Raw genomic sequence first — 13,559 nt, forward strand, 5'->3', positions numbered from 1 at the left:
GAGAGAAAATGTTTCATTGGCTGATTTTCTGTGGCTTTTACAATACAGTGTGAGAACAGAATGCACATCCTAAAAATAGAAAACTATGAGTGTAACACCCAAGAAATTGGCAAAGGCAGGTGTAGTGCCCAAAACAACCTTTAAATTTTGAAAATAAATTAAAAAGCTGAGCTTTGAAGTCAACAGCCCTTTTAAAAGAGCATGAAAAAATTTAACACTTTTCGTTTGGAAAGTGCTCTCATATCTTCTCATACAAAAATCATAATATTTTAGGAATATTAGGAATATTCCTAAAATATTCAATATATATCACAAAATTCCCATCAGCCAGCTGATTTGCACAGGGTGGCAACTGGGAACTTTACTCTTCCTCTTTCTGACAGTTCCTCAAATTCCAACTACCCAAGCTTGAGAGAGGATCAAAGCAAGCAGAAGAAAGTAAATTCTCTGTGCTTGCACCTGAGAATCATTCTGAACTATTTTTTCTCTGAAGGTAACAATTTCTTGTGTTAATGCTGTCTGACTTGGAGGGTTTTGTGATCTGTACAAACACGAAATACCTTCCCAGATTAATGGGGTTTGTACCTGTCTTATCTGGAACAAGCATTCCATTGGCCATGTCCTCAGTTTTCCAAGCGTCTTTATTATAGCTGATACACAGCTTAGGCTGTCTACAACCTACAGCAGGAGCTTCAACATCTGGACACCTTCCAGCATCAGCCTGACACATCCCTGTAACAAACAAACCATCTGGGTAAAGATCACAGCCATCTGCTCACAGTTAGATGACTTGCTTGTCTTACACTAGAAAAGGGAGAAAAAATAGCAGTAGAGATAATAGATAATTTTCAGCTAACATTTAACAGAATAAATGCTGCACAATCTCAGGAGGATCTTAGTTCAGAACTCTTCTCCTTCTTAATGTGCTGTGTTTAAATAGCATAAAACCCCAACATTTAATTTCAAAGCCTGAAGGCAGGGACAGGCAATGCTAATGTATTTTCTAGTATGACTATGGGTAACTCTGCTGCCAAAAAAAAGAATCCAAAATTAGCAAAAAAACAGTCCTTAGGGCCTGACTGAGCAGATTCTGGGGCAGTCAGCTTGTAGGAACACTTACTCCTGGGAGAGGAGAGCTCTGTGAAGTCAAACACACATCCCTGTTCTGCATAGATGCAGGAGTTACATTATGAAGATCTCTCAGGTAACTCAAAACAAACACAGAAGCACTCTGGGCTGAGATTTCTACCTCCCATATCAAGTTCAGATCCAGCATTACAGAATAATTAAACCATTTCTCACCGTTGCTGTCAATGTGCCCATTGGGCTGCTGGGTGTCCACTCCAATGGCCACTTCCTGGCGCTCTGAGAGAGTCCCTTGGGAGGACAAGTAGCTTGGCACATCAGGAGGCACAATAGTCTCATCTAGAGCAATGGGAGCAGGGAAAAGTCAGTTCCCAGCAGGATTTTCAAAGTAAATTTGCATTCTCAAGGGGTATTTGGGACCAGATCTAGAACCGGTTATTTTCTGTAGGTGCATTGGAAACTGAACTGCCTAAATATTCCTCTCCCCTCAGAAGCCCCATTCCTGATTTTTCAAAGCTTAAAGCTGTGAGACAGAGTGCTGATAAAGGCACTTTGAGTATTTGCATGTGGCATGGTCGGTACATAGTAGTGGAGTAGAACGATTTATTCAGAAAAAGTAAATCCTTCTCTCTCCCCTGAAATTCAGTCCCTCCTTCGACTCAACTCTTCTGCCCCCTGAAGTCAGGAGTAAAAGCATTCTGCAGAACAGGGTATTTGGTTACCTTAAGCAGGAATTAAGCCTGTTAGCTGTCCTTGGCTTTCCCCATTTTCTATCAGGCAATTTCAGTTTCCCTTGCCACACAAAACCAAGTGAAACTCAATTATATCAGGCACGAAGTGCTGGATTTTCAGGACTATAAAAAGGAATTATGAAAGTATCCCACTAGTACATCACACTGCTAATAGTCTATCCAAGACTTCCTACCTAGCCTGTGTCTTCAAAAATCCTTTTGTTCTCTATGTAAAGCTAAACATAATGTAGGAAGGCTGGAAATTCCAAGCAGGCTGGGAAATTCTTAGGCTGGTTCTTTCATAATTCTGTTTTGTTCAGAGGCTGCATAAGGAGGGCAGGAGACTATTCTTACTGCAACACTTATTTCAGCACCAAATTATCCCCTCTGAATATCAGGAGAAAGCAATAAACACTAATATTTCCTCTAAAAAGTAATAGATATCCCCACCCCCCCATCAGCAGGGCAGGCTCTTATAGCCAACATGGAAAATGGATTCCAGCTTCAAAGTCTAATTTTTCAAGTTTTGACTTCAAAGTCTTTAAAAATACAGATATCCAAAAAGTAAGACAGGTTCCCAGCATCATGAACATCATCCAGACTGTCTCAAAAGTTATCATTTATGGTCATGGAAAACCGAAGTAGCAAAGCAATGGCTGGAACTACTGCCAAGTGGAAAAGACCTTCCTGAAGAGCAAGCCAAGGGGAGAAATGCAGCTCTGAACATGCTTCAGCAGCAAGTGAAAGCTGGTTCCAGCCCTGTGAGCCAAGAGAACCAGGGAGATAAGCCAGCTGCAGTTCCAGTGGATTGTGAGGCTCCCTGATGAGCCGGCTCAGCCTCGGTGGGATGTCTGCAGCACGAAAGGTTAGAGGGGGCCTCAGGACACCGGAGCTACCTGTGTTGGTGACACTGTACTCTTCACTCTTCTTCCTGGTCTGGTAGATGATGCAGACCCAGACCAGGGAGGTGAGCACGATGCTGCAGACCACGGCGATGGTGATGATGCCCACGGTGGTGCGGTCCTTGCGGCAGCCCAGCGACTGCAGGATGCTGACGTGGCTGTGCGCGCGCTCCGTGCCCAGCGTGTTGGACATCTCACACGTGTACTTCCCCGCGTCCTCCAGGACCACGTTCCTGACGATCAGCAGCTGGTTGCCCGAGGTGAAGTGGTGCCTTTCTGTCACCACTAGGGGCTGGTCACCTTTCAGCCAGGTGATGCGGGGCGGGGGGCTCCCCGTGGCTTTGCACTGGAGAGCCACGGTCTCACCCACGGACACCACGTGATCTTCCAGTGGATGGACCAAAGATGGAGTCTCTGCAGGAGAACAAACACAGAAATTAATTCATAGGGACAGTGTAACAACAGATTTAACAGCACTGAATATTCCTCGTGTTCCTGCAGACACAGCAATGCATGAAGCAGGCACATGCTCAGGAGTATGTCAGCTGCCTACCACAACTAATCTAACAAGCACAGTCAAGGTCTCACTTCTCACAACCAATTAGTGTTAAGTTTTCCCAACAAGAAACTTCTGAGGACATGGGCCAACAGCTGACACGTGAATTATTTCATAGGGCAAAAGAGATGAAGTACAATTTCCTTCTGAAGTAATTTTCCCAGACAAATAGGCTGGTTGGAGGGGCTTCCTTGGCACAAGAGAAGATGTGACTTACAGCTCCTTCTCTTACTTAACAGGTATTTTTCATTAGTGAACTATGGTGTAAAACAATGAAACAAGACTAAGACCATTTGACTCTGTCTCTCTTTTATCTGCAACCGGTAAAGAGCTTGAATGGCCCCCTCTCCCAGTTCCCACTTGCACTCGGCCTCCTGGGGCACCGGTGATGCCTTTTTGGCACTACCTAAAAACAGAGGCCAGAAAAAATAAGGGAATAAAAGCAGTTATATTTTTTGAAGGGCCTTCAGGTACATTTAGGGCAGACAAAGCCTGCCCAGGGACTACACCCAAAAATGGATGATGGGTTTTCATGCTTTTATAAGTTTGGTCCATTTCCATATTGAGGTAAGTAATTTACTCGAAGTCTGCTTCCCCACCAACTCACTTTTGTTTTCTTGGGGTCTGAGACAGTGAGGTATCCTTGATTCCCAGGCCTAGAGAGGAATTGTTTTGTCTGACCAAAATGGGAGAACAGTAGCTAACACTCTATACCGAGTTTGGAGTCGCGCACTGAAGAATTGCAGGATTACAAATACATGAAGAAGTATAAAAGCTAAGATCCTAAGGCATCTTACCCAGCACGGTGAGGGTGGCATTGGCGAGCACGGAGCCCGCAGAGTTCTGGGCTGTGCAGCTGTAGACGCCCATGTCCTCGATCTTCACGTCGGTGATGAAGAAGACGTCGTCGTCGGGCATGACGTGCATGCGGCGCTCGCGGGCCGCGGGGAAGTCGGTGCCGCCGTCCTTCTGCCAGGCGATCTGGGGCGTGGGGTGGCCCTCGGCCGCGCACTCCAAGCGCGCCGTCGTCCCCGTCCGGCTCGTGATGTCGTGGGGGGTTTTGATAAAGGACGGCAGCACTGATAAAGGAGAAATGAGAAAAGGGCGTGAGCGATTCCGTGGGGAAACACCATCTCCTGGGCAGGTCTGTTTGCCTTCCCACAGAGGGGATTGAAGTGATAATTACCCACTGGCAGGAGGATGCCCACAGGCCTTGGCAGGGTGTCTCTGAACTGCTGGGGATTGACCTTGTGTTTCTACAGAACACACCTGTCTGCAGAGTCCATGACACCCCAAACTATAGACATGGGATCAAAGCTAATTTTTTCTGTGAAACCTGGGGAAAAAAAAATCTATCTCTCCTACAGAGAACTTCCAACTGTTACATCCGTTTTCTTTGCATCCCTTTGTATTTTCATTTTCATTGGGCTAAGAATCTACCTGAGCAGCCAAAGAGCAGCAGCTCAAGCTGTTAAGAACATTCATGCTGAAGTGCTTGGCTGGATGGCAACCAACACAAAATGGTGTGTGCTCCTCCCAGGGCATTTCCCAGCATCCACCCAGATACAAACAGCTGCTGTGCAGAGGTTAAGAGCTCACCATCAGGAACAGACCCTCGGGAGAAACTAAGTGGATCCCAAGGAATTGCACCATGTAGGAGCTCAGGCTGAGGAAGAGGAAGCAGTTCCCACTCACCATTAACGGTGAGCCGGGCCTTGTTGGAGTAGGTGGAGCCGAAGTGGTTGGTGATGACGCACTGGTAGCGGCCCTCGTGCGCGAAGGTGACGTGCCGCAGGTGCAGGATGGTGGTGCACTCCATCACCTCCCCGTCCTTGGCCCGCACGTGAGCGAAGTTCTCGATCTCGGCGTTGTGCAGCATCTCGTTGTCCTTCTTCCAGGCAAACATCATGGGGGAGCTGCTGCTGCTGGCGGCCAGGCAGGTGAAGCGGATGTCCTTGCCGAGGACAGCCACCGTCGTCTCGGGCTGGATGATGATCTGTGGCTTGGGGAAATCGTCTGGGAGGAAACAGCAATAGTCAGTGCTGGACTCTGAGGGCAGACTAGAGCAAAGCAGGAGGTGAAATGAGAAATAAGTGGTGCTGTGTAGAGCAGGTGTGCCACACACAGCTCCATTGAGTCTTTGGTTTACATGGGATTGTTGTTCCTCTGGTTCCTTCAGTGGGCTGAGATGGTCACCGAGTGACCTCAGACACCTAAAAGACAGCCAGCTCCTTCACCAACTGAATCTAAGATACTGTGGTCTGAAGAAGATATTCAGGCCATATTCAGGTTGTCCTTCCTTGTACAAACCATGCATGAAGAGCACAACTAAACTTAGAACGTCACCTCCAGACCTGAATTGGCATGAAATAGGAGGGGGGGAGAGGGCAAAAAGGGCTGCAAGTGTCACCTCCAGAGAAAATCACCCCCAGGAGGTTTTACTGAGGTGGAGATTGGTCTCTTCTCCCAGGCAATAGGACAAGAGGCAATGGCCTCAAGTTGTGCCAGGACAGGTTTAGATCAGCTAATAAGAAACATTTCTTCGCCAAAAGGGCTGTCAAGCACCAGAATGAGCTGCCCAGGGACATGGTGGAGTCACCATCCCTGGAAGTATTTAAGAGATGTGGCACTCGGGGCCATGGTTTAGTGGTGCATCTGGCTGTAGTAAGTTAATGGTTGGATTCAAAGGTCTTAGAGGTCTTTTTCAACCTAAAGGACTCTACGCAGCCCATGCTGCCAAAGCAGAAGCAGCTGTATTTGCCTGTCACCCGACCAGGCTGGAAAGCTTTGCACACTCTCTCTCTCTTCCCTGAAGACTGTTGGTTTTAGCAAGGTTCCAAGCAGATTCATTTATTAGGTTTCTACAAATGGTGTAATTTAATATTTGACTAAGGTTTAATTAAACAGCCAGGCCTCTGGAACCAGGACTACTAGTGCCTGGAGGACTTGGCAGGCACCAGGAAGCAAAGCTGCTTTTGCTTTGTGATGTTGCTGTGGGGATGGAGCCTTCAGGATCTCTTCTTCCAGATGAGCACAGCAAGCCTCCCTCCCAGCCTGCTCAGACAGAGGCCACCTAGGCAGAGCATGTCACTGGGGGATCAGGAGGGACATGGGAACAAAGCTTCTGCTCTGTGTTCAGTGCAAGTCATGCATTCAGCTCAGTTAAACAGTGTTTGCAAAAGCTCATTTTTCCTTCAAACAGCCATGTGCAGCTCCACCCAGGATCCTCACTGCTTGGCTCCACTGCACAGGGTTTGGCTCCCAAACCAGGCCTTTCTTTTCCCCAAAACCTGAATGCCTCAACAGCATTGATTTGGCCAGCTCTGATGATTTGAATTTCTTTTTCTTTATGAGAAAGGCGGTAGATGTTTATGTGTGCTGGGTATTAAGTAAAGCTGCTTTGAAACCATGGCTCAGGTGCAGAGTCAACTGCAGTATTTGGGTGGGCCTTGCTGCCCCCAAAGAACCAGCTGTGATGGAGGGACTCTCCTCTGGGTTTTGTTTTTAACTCATTGTTGTCTCCAAGAGGGAGAAAAGATGAGTGAAGAACACAAATCCACAGAAGAGCTCAGAACACTGCAGAAGGGAAAAAATTACATCTGCAGTCTTGATACTATCAAGCTGAGAGGACTGGGGAAGTGTCTGTGCAGCCCCATCTGGAAGTGGAACAGGCCTTAGTCCCTTTTGATTTAATAGTCAGGGAGCCCTGTAAGGAATACTCTGGATGCAAGCAATGCACTGTGTGGTTTTAGTGGGAAATAAATTGTAGCCAATGACAAATTTTTTAAATGCAGGCTTGGGCTTCCTTTGATCCCGCTGAATAACGAAACAAAACAGAAACACTCTCATAATAACATGCTGGTACTCAAAGAAAATGTTTCCCAAGTGACTCCTACCCTTCATACAACCTCAAAACACGCAGGCGAGACTTACCACACACAAAACTCTCTGGCTGGATGGCAAAAATGCTCTTGCTTTTCAGTGACTCAGGATGGGCACAGGTGGCCACCACAAAGGACTGCAGCTCCTTCTCCACTAACCACTGGGGCAGCCACTTCAGCTGGCAGTCACAGAGGAAGCTGTCACTGTTAATGTGGCTGCAGGGAAACAAAACCAACACGAGCCTGCTGTGAGTCCTGCACACAGGGAAGGCTGGGAGGCTCCCAGTCCTTTCATGTTAAACACTTTCCTCCTGCCCCCCCAGCATGGGTGGAAGGAAGAAAAAGGACTGCAGGGATGTCCTCGAGGCACTAAAAATGTTACAGATGTGACACATTCAAATAGCATTTCATCTCCACGTAGACAAACTCCCTCCTGTACTGCAGTGACATTGCAGCACCTTGTAATTATGAACCAGCTCCCAGAGTGATCCCCAGGAACAGACAAGAAATGTCAATGAGTTCCTGCTCTGCCCCTGTGGTTTGAGCATCTTTGGTGGGGACCAAATTCAGCACTTAACTACTGACCAGAGAGATATATACTGCCTTCTATAAGGTGACCCTGGAGTTGTGTTTACTGCTTAACAGAAGCAGTTAGAGGAGAAATGACCAAAGATATTTGTGTAAACCCCACAGAAGCAGTAACTAGTGTGGAAAACAAAACACATAAACATTTCTCAGCATCCTGAGTTCCAACCCCACCACTGCAGTATTCTGATCCAACACTAGCTTAGTACCTTCTGTTAGCAAAAGAGTGTGAAAAAGGGGTAAAGAACAAGGGGATTAATGTGGGGTTTTTAAAATATTCTGGGCCAAATTATGGCTCAGCACAGCTCTAAGGCCAGTGAAAAACTGTAAATTTACATAAAAAGGGCATTCATACTTTGGTCTGTTTTGAAAAACTCAGTCTGATCCTTGGAATTGAATGTGAGGATGCCTCAGAGACTGGGAAAATGCCCCAGAGAGAACTTCTGTCCTGTAATACTACAAGCTATGAAAGAGCAGAGTATCAAGAACACAGCAGAATTCCAACTCCAGCACTGCACTATAAGATGTGAATCTCCTGCTATTTTTCTACCTCGGGAAATCCTGAAGTTTGAAATGAGAAGGAGAGGGAAAAAGAAAGAAATTGACTGGAGAGGGAGGGAATATAGGGATTTGATTTTTCAAAGCTGTCCACTTTGCTGTTCTAGAAAGATGTGTAGCCTCTAACACATATGATGGCATAAATCCCTCCTGGCTGCTTGGAACAGGTCACAAGGTCCTTCAGCACAAGGCATTCTGCATTTAAATGTCCTCTATCTGAACTTCTCCATTTTATAAATATTCATTCACAATATCTGGGATCTCACTGTCTCTTCCTAATAAGATCAATCTTTCAACTCAATTTTGTTTCAAGTGCCAGTGCAGAAGTTTGTAATCACACAAGAGATGCATGGTGTTTATCTTCTTCATTCCCAGCCACTGGTATCAGGTGTCACTGCCAACAGTGACCATCTGATTCCCATTTCCAATGTCAGGAGCAAGAACCTGCACCTGCCCAAATACCAAATAAATGATTTTGTGTTCCATAGACACTGCACTACTCTGGGGCATAGCAATGCACTGACAGTAGATTAAATATTTATGGGGAAGAAGAGAAAAGGAAGCCAGGCAAGAGTGGAAACAGTGTCTGATAACAGTGCAGAGCCCCATCCTGGAGCACAAGCAGCAGTTCTGATAACACATCTGTATTTTTACACCAGAAGGCTGAATGACAAGTGGATGCAGTTCAAATGGTGCTTATCACTGCAATATCAGTCCTGTGTGTGAACCCTAAACACAGGTGTACAGCGAGGGAGCAGATGGGCCACTGGGAATTAAATCCATGGTGGTGTGAGCAGGAGAAGCTAACAGGACCAGAGCTGGACTTCCTGGGCAGAGATGAATAATTGCACAGGCACAAAGCTGCTGGAAGAACCTGTGCCAGTGATCTAATTTCACTCACTATTACATGCAAGATGTTCCCGTGACAGCTTCTCCTGTGTAAAAAATACCCCACAGAGGAGGATGCAGGGGAGGGGTGAAATGAGTGAGCGGTAATGTGGGTAACACCCGTGCTGCTGCTCACATCTAGGGCCAGGAGGAGCCCTCCTGCCTGAGGGTGTGAGCAGGGCAATCACTTACAGCTGCCGCAGGCTCTTCATCCTGGCAAAGGCATCGGCTTGGATGGAGCGGATGGCGTTGTCCCCGAGGTTCCTGCAGGCACAACCACAGGCAGTGTGAACAAAGGGGATGCCACGGCTGGGACAGAGCCTCTCCACATTGATTTCAGCACTGACTCCAGTAGCAGGAATCAACATTAGCCAGCCAACAAAAATTACATTTAATTAAATCACTAGGTCATCCCCTACTCAGTCTTCTCACTACACTTTCTCAGTCTGAGCTACTACATCCATCATCCATAGCTCAGGAATTCCTCAGCTCCCTTGATAACTAAAGATAGTCTGGAATGTGGTACCCCACATAAAAGAAGGCAAATATTTGCACTAAGCAGCATCTGAGGAATTATTTGAAAATTACTTGGAGAGGATACTGTTGGGTTCAAAAAATCACAGTATTTCCAAAGGAAGGGGTTAAAGGCTTCCCTTACAAATATCACTAATTAAAATAATTTGTTCTCTGAAAAAGCACAGTGTCAGATTTAGGGCTGAAGTTTACTAAGTGACATGTAGGGCAGACGAGCACTGCTTAAAGAGGACAATCTCAGTAGAGAATTAAGGGCACCTTTATTTGGGAATGTTCTCCCAATCAGGCAGCCCAAATCTTTCAGCATGCTCTTGATGGCCATAACATTTCATACAATCAACAGCCAATAAAACATGTAGAGCACAGTCACATATACTTTAACTCGTCTTAATCCAAGAAAGGAGGTTATTCATGAATCACTGCTGGAGTCATCAGCCTTGGGACACAGAAAAAAATTACACAGAGCCAAAATTGACTTCTTGCAAATGGCTCTGAGGGGGGTTGTGCTGAATGGAGATGTTCAGTGGGGATGCATCGAAATCAGTCATCTGCAGCACATGTCACTGCCAGAGCCCAGGTTTAGGGGGAGGCTGGGGCAAAAGAGGAGAGAGTGTTCTGTCTGAACCAGCCTATTTTCATTGCTAACAGCCTGCAAAGCAGTAATGTGCAAGTCAAGGTGATACTCTCAAAAATTAAGAGCATGCAAATTTCCCATATGTTCTCTGACTTTGTTCCTGGCACAAAAAAAGGCCAAAGCTGAGGCGGACTTATAATGAGAAGGAAGCAGGTGGCCCCCACAAATGGACTGGCTTCTCAGTTTACAAAGACACTATTAAATTGCTAGCAGATTTCTCAAGCAGCTACTTTTGGCAGACCCCCCCCTTCCCAACCTCTGAGGCATGGTGGGTTACTCACAGGTGCTCCAGAGCCTCCAACCCTGAGAACGCTTTCTTGGCCACTGACTTGATCTTGTTTCCAAACAGAGTTCTGCAGTTTCCAAACATCCAGTGCCAGATAAACAGAAAGAAAATGGGGAAAGGGGGGGCAAAAAAAAAAAAGGAACACAATTAGTGTGGCTTTATCTGATATATACACTCAGTGTAAGTCGTAGGAAATCTGAACTGCACAGAGATTAAGAGGGCTGAAGCACACTCGCTTTCCTGCTCCTGAAATTAAATCCTTTTATCTGTATTTGAATTTAATAGTGATGACAGCGCAGAAGGGAATGTGCCATGTCACGTAAACAGGCAGGTTTGCTCCCATGCTTGGGAACCAGCTTGCTGAGTAACAGAAGGTCCCCTCTGTTCTTCACAGGCAAGCTGTGGACAGGATTAAGTGCAGTGACAGTTTAACAAGATATTGGTCTCTCCCCACAGCACTTTTCATTTCTGACTTCTTCTCAGACAGGAAAAAGAGTGGTAATTTATTCACTGGTGCTTGGCCTGAGCTATCAGCACACAGAGCTAGGGCTGCCCCTGGGCTGCACATTCACAAGGCAGCTGACTGCTGGCACTGCTCATTCCTTCCTTGTAAATACAACAGCAAAGCAGCATCATGCAACAGATCATAGCCAAGGATAATTTCAAGGAGCAAAAGGCAGAACAGGTAATGTTCAGAGCTGAGGAGGGGGCTTGCTTGCATTTGTGATCAGAGAGCATTCCTCTGAATCAGCAGTGGCATGAGGGGACTATCAGCAGAAAACAGCCAGCTGGAGAGATCCCAGCCCAGCTGCCATCTCCAGAGCAACAGTTCTCCATAAATATTGACCAGTGCTAATGGCCAGGGGCAGGGTTCATGCCAAATGGACAGTCTCTCCACCTGTTTTAATAAAACATCAACCAGTGTCATTAATTAGGAGCTGCTTTCCTTCCCCAGGCTCCCTCTAAGGTTTATCCTCCAGGTGCAGCTGTTATCACCATGTGGTGTCCAGGGCAAGTCATCACCCACAGCTCAGGTGAAGAAAAGGCACATCTGGTGCTGCATTTGATTTTGAGTTTTCATTCAAGAGCTGTCCTTCAGCATAGGGTGTGACCTGTATCTGCACCCCAAAAAGACAACTATGATGGTCCCACTGCTTGCTTACTGTCCAGGGAAAGGAGTACAAGATGGAACGTGTGCAGCCATTTCATGAGCAAATACATTACCAAGAACTTGTCAAGGCTTTCCACAAAGCACTTTTCAAATGTCAGGATAATTTGGTTATATACTGGCTCCCAGAAAGCCCAGTTTCAAATACCCCCAGCTCCAAAGGATGTGTGCAATCATGTGTGCCATCATTTGGTAAAAGGGATGTTGCATTAATGAAGGCTTTGAAAAATCCATTAGAATGATTAATACAGTAAATAATTTACTATATGTAAACTCTGGTCAAATGGCTGCATCCATACACACTGATTTCTGGAGCCATGTTCCTAAATAAGTGTGTTATAAGGACAAGGCAAGGATAAAATAAGGACTAAAGGAAATGGCCTCAAGCTGTGCCAGGAGAGGTCTAGACTAGATTTTAAGAAAAATTTCTTCAGAGAGAGTTTTGTAAGCATTGAACAAGCTTCCCAGGGAAGTGTCAGTCACCATCCTTGGAAGTGTTCAAAAACCTTGTGGATGTGGCACTCCAGGACATGGTTTTAGTGATGAATATGGTGATGGTGCTAGGTTAATGGTTGGACTTGATGTTCCTAAAGATTTACAATTCTAATTGAAGTTAAATGGGCAACTGCTGTTGAAAAAATTATGTTGAGCTTAGGTTTGATATATGCAGATTTCTATTACAGTTCAGTGGATTCTGGACTTTGAAAATTGGAGACAGTGCTGGTATCTGTTTAGTTATCTGTGCAGAGTACAGTACATTTGGGAAGGGAATACACAGCTCCACCACTTGTGTAGGTGCACAAAGCTTGATGCCTGGACATGAGAAATACCTAACACACATGACAAGTCAGGCCTCAGCAAACTCATTAATAATTACTCCTTGCAACTAATTTCAATTAAGTGCCTCTACAAATCTGAGAGTTTGAACCTAGTAGCCCCCATCAAAGGGCTGTGGAAGGCTGGAATGTGAAGGCAGCAGAACACAGCCACAATCAGCCATTCCACTGCTGGCCAAAACCTCCTCCACAGGGCAGAGCCAAGCACAAGCTCTCCTGGAGACTGCACCAGTGTAATTGTGGCACACAATTCACTGCAGTGTTTTCTCCTCCAGACAGTTTACACCTGCAGGAAGAAGATCTTGCTGAGTGAGCCATCAAAAAGCCGGTTACATTTAGCAGTTTGAATAATTAGGAACCTCCTTGCTCTGCAGCAATTCCACCGGTGCTTTTTATGCTTCAGTGCTTCTCGAGTCCCTCTTTCTTCAAGCAACATTTTAATTCAGGCCTGTGCTCTCCATCCTGGAGAGCTTCATATATAATTCAGAGAAGGCTAAAGTGACTGGCCTCTCCATCTCTGTTTAACACCTTCATGTCAGCGAACAACCCTCTCTGTGCTAAATCCTTTCAGAGGCTAATCTGTGCCAGATCAAAGGGGAATGGCTTTTAAGGCAATCTCCACAGAGCTGAGGTGATTATTAATTCATTGGAAGGTCTCCTCTGAAGTGCCCATTTATTTTTTGTATGCTAATGCATTTAAAGTGGTTGACAGTTTAAACACGAGCCCTAAATCACACAGTGAAATGTTTGCTGTTAAGGGCTGATCTTTTATTTACAAAAATATCCTGGTACTCATTTCAGCCCTAGAAATCACTAGTTTGGGATTTATGTGCTGATAAGCTAAAACAGTTCTGAGGAGATGCCTTTAAAAGTGACCACTCACAAGTATTCTCAAAATGCCTCAAGGAGTAATA

General features: G+C 45.8%; 1 protein-coding gene across 1 annotated transcript in view; it reads right to left on the reverse strand.

Annotated features, from left to right (window-relative positions):
• LRIG1 (leucine rich repeats and immunoglobulin like domains 1) overlaps window positions 1–13,559 on the reverse strand; it is a 90,647-nt gene that overhangs the window by 5,262 nt on the left and 71,826 nt on the right. Inside the window, exons 10-17 of the mRNA XM_014251502.2 lie at window positions 10,637–10,708; window positions 9,380–9,451; window positions 7,209–7,372; window positions 4,971–5,291; window positions 4,073–4,354; window positions 2,714–3,133; window positions 1,303–1,425; window positions 586–732 (exon numbers count right to left, since the gene is read on the reverse strand). Of these exons, the coding sequence (XP_014106977.2) occupies window positions 586–732; window positions 1,303–1,425; window positions 2,714–3,133; window positions 4,073–4,354; window positions 4,971–5,291; window positions 7,209–7,372; window positions 9,380–9,451; window positions 10,637–10,708 (1,601 nt within the window). The remainder of the gene's footprint in view (window positions 1–585; window positions 733–1,302; window positions 1,426–2,713; window positions 3,134–4,072; window positions 4,355–4,970; window positions 5,292–7,208; window positions 7,373–9,379; window positions 9,452–10,636; window positions 10,709–13,559) is intronic.

Source organism: Pseudopodoces humilis, chromosome 13 (assembly GCF_049639895.1).
Source record: "Pseudopodoces humilis isolate 2021_Gansu_Grassland_sample_001 chromosome 13, ASM4963989v1, whole genome shotgun sequence".
Lineage (NCBI taxonomy): Eukaryota > Metazoa > Chordata > Aves > Passeriformes > Paridae > Pseudopodoces > Pseudopodoces humilis.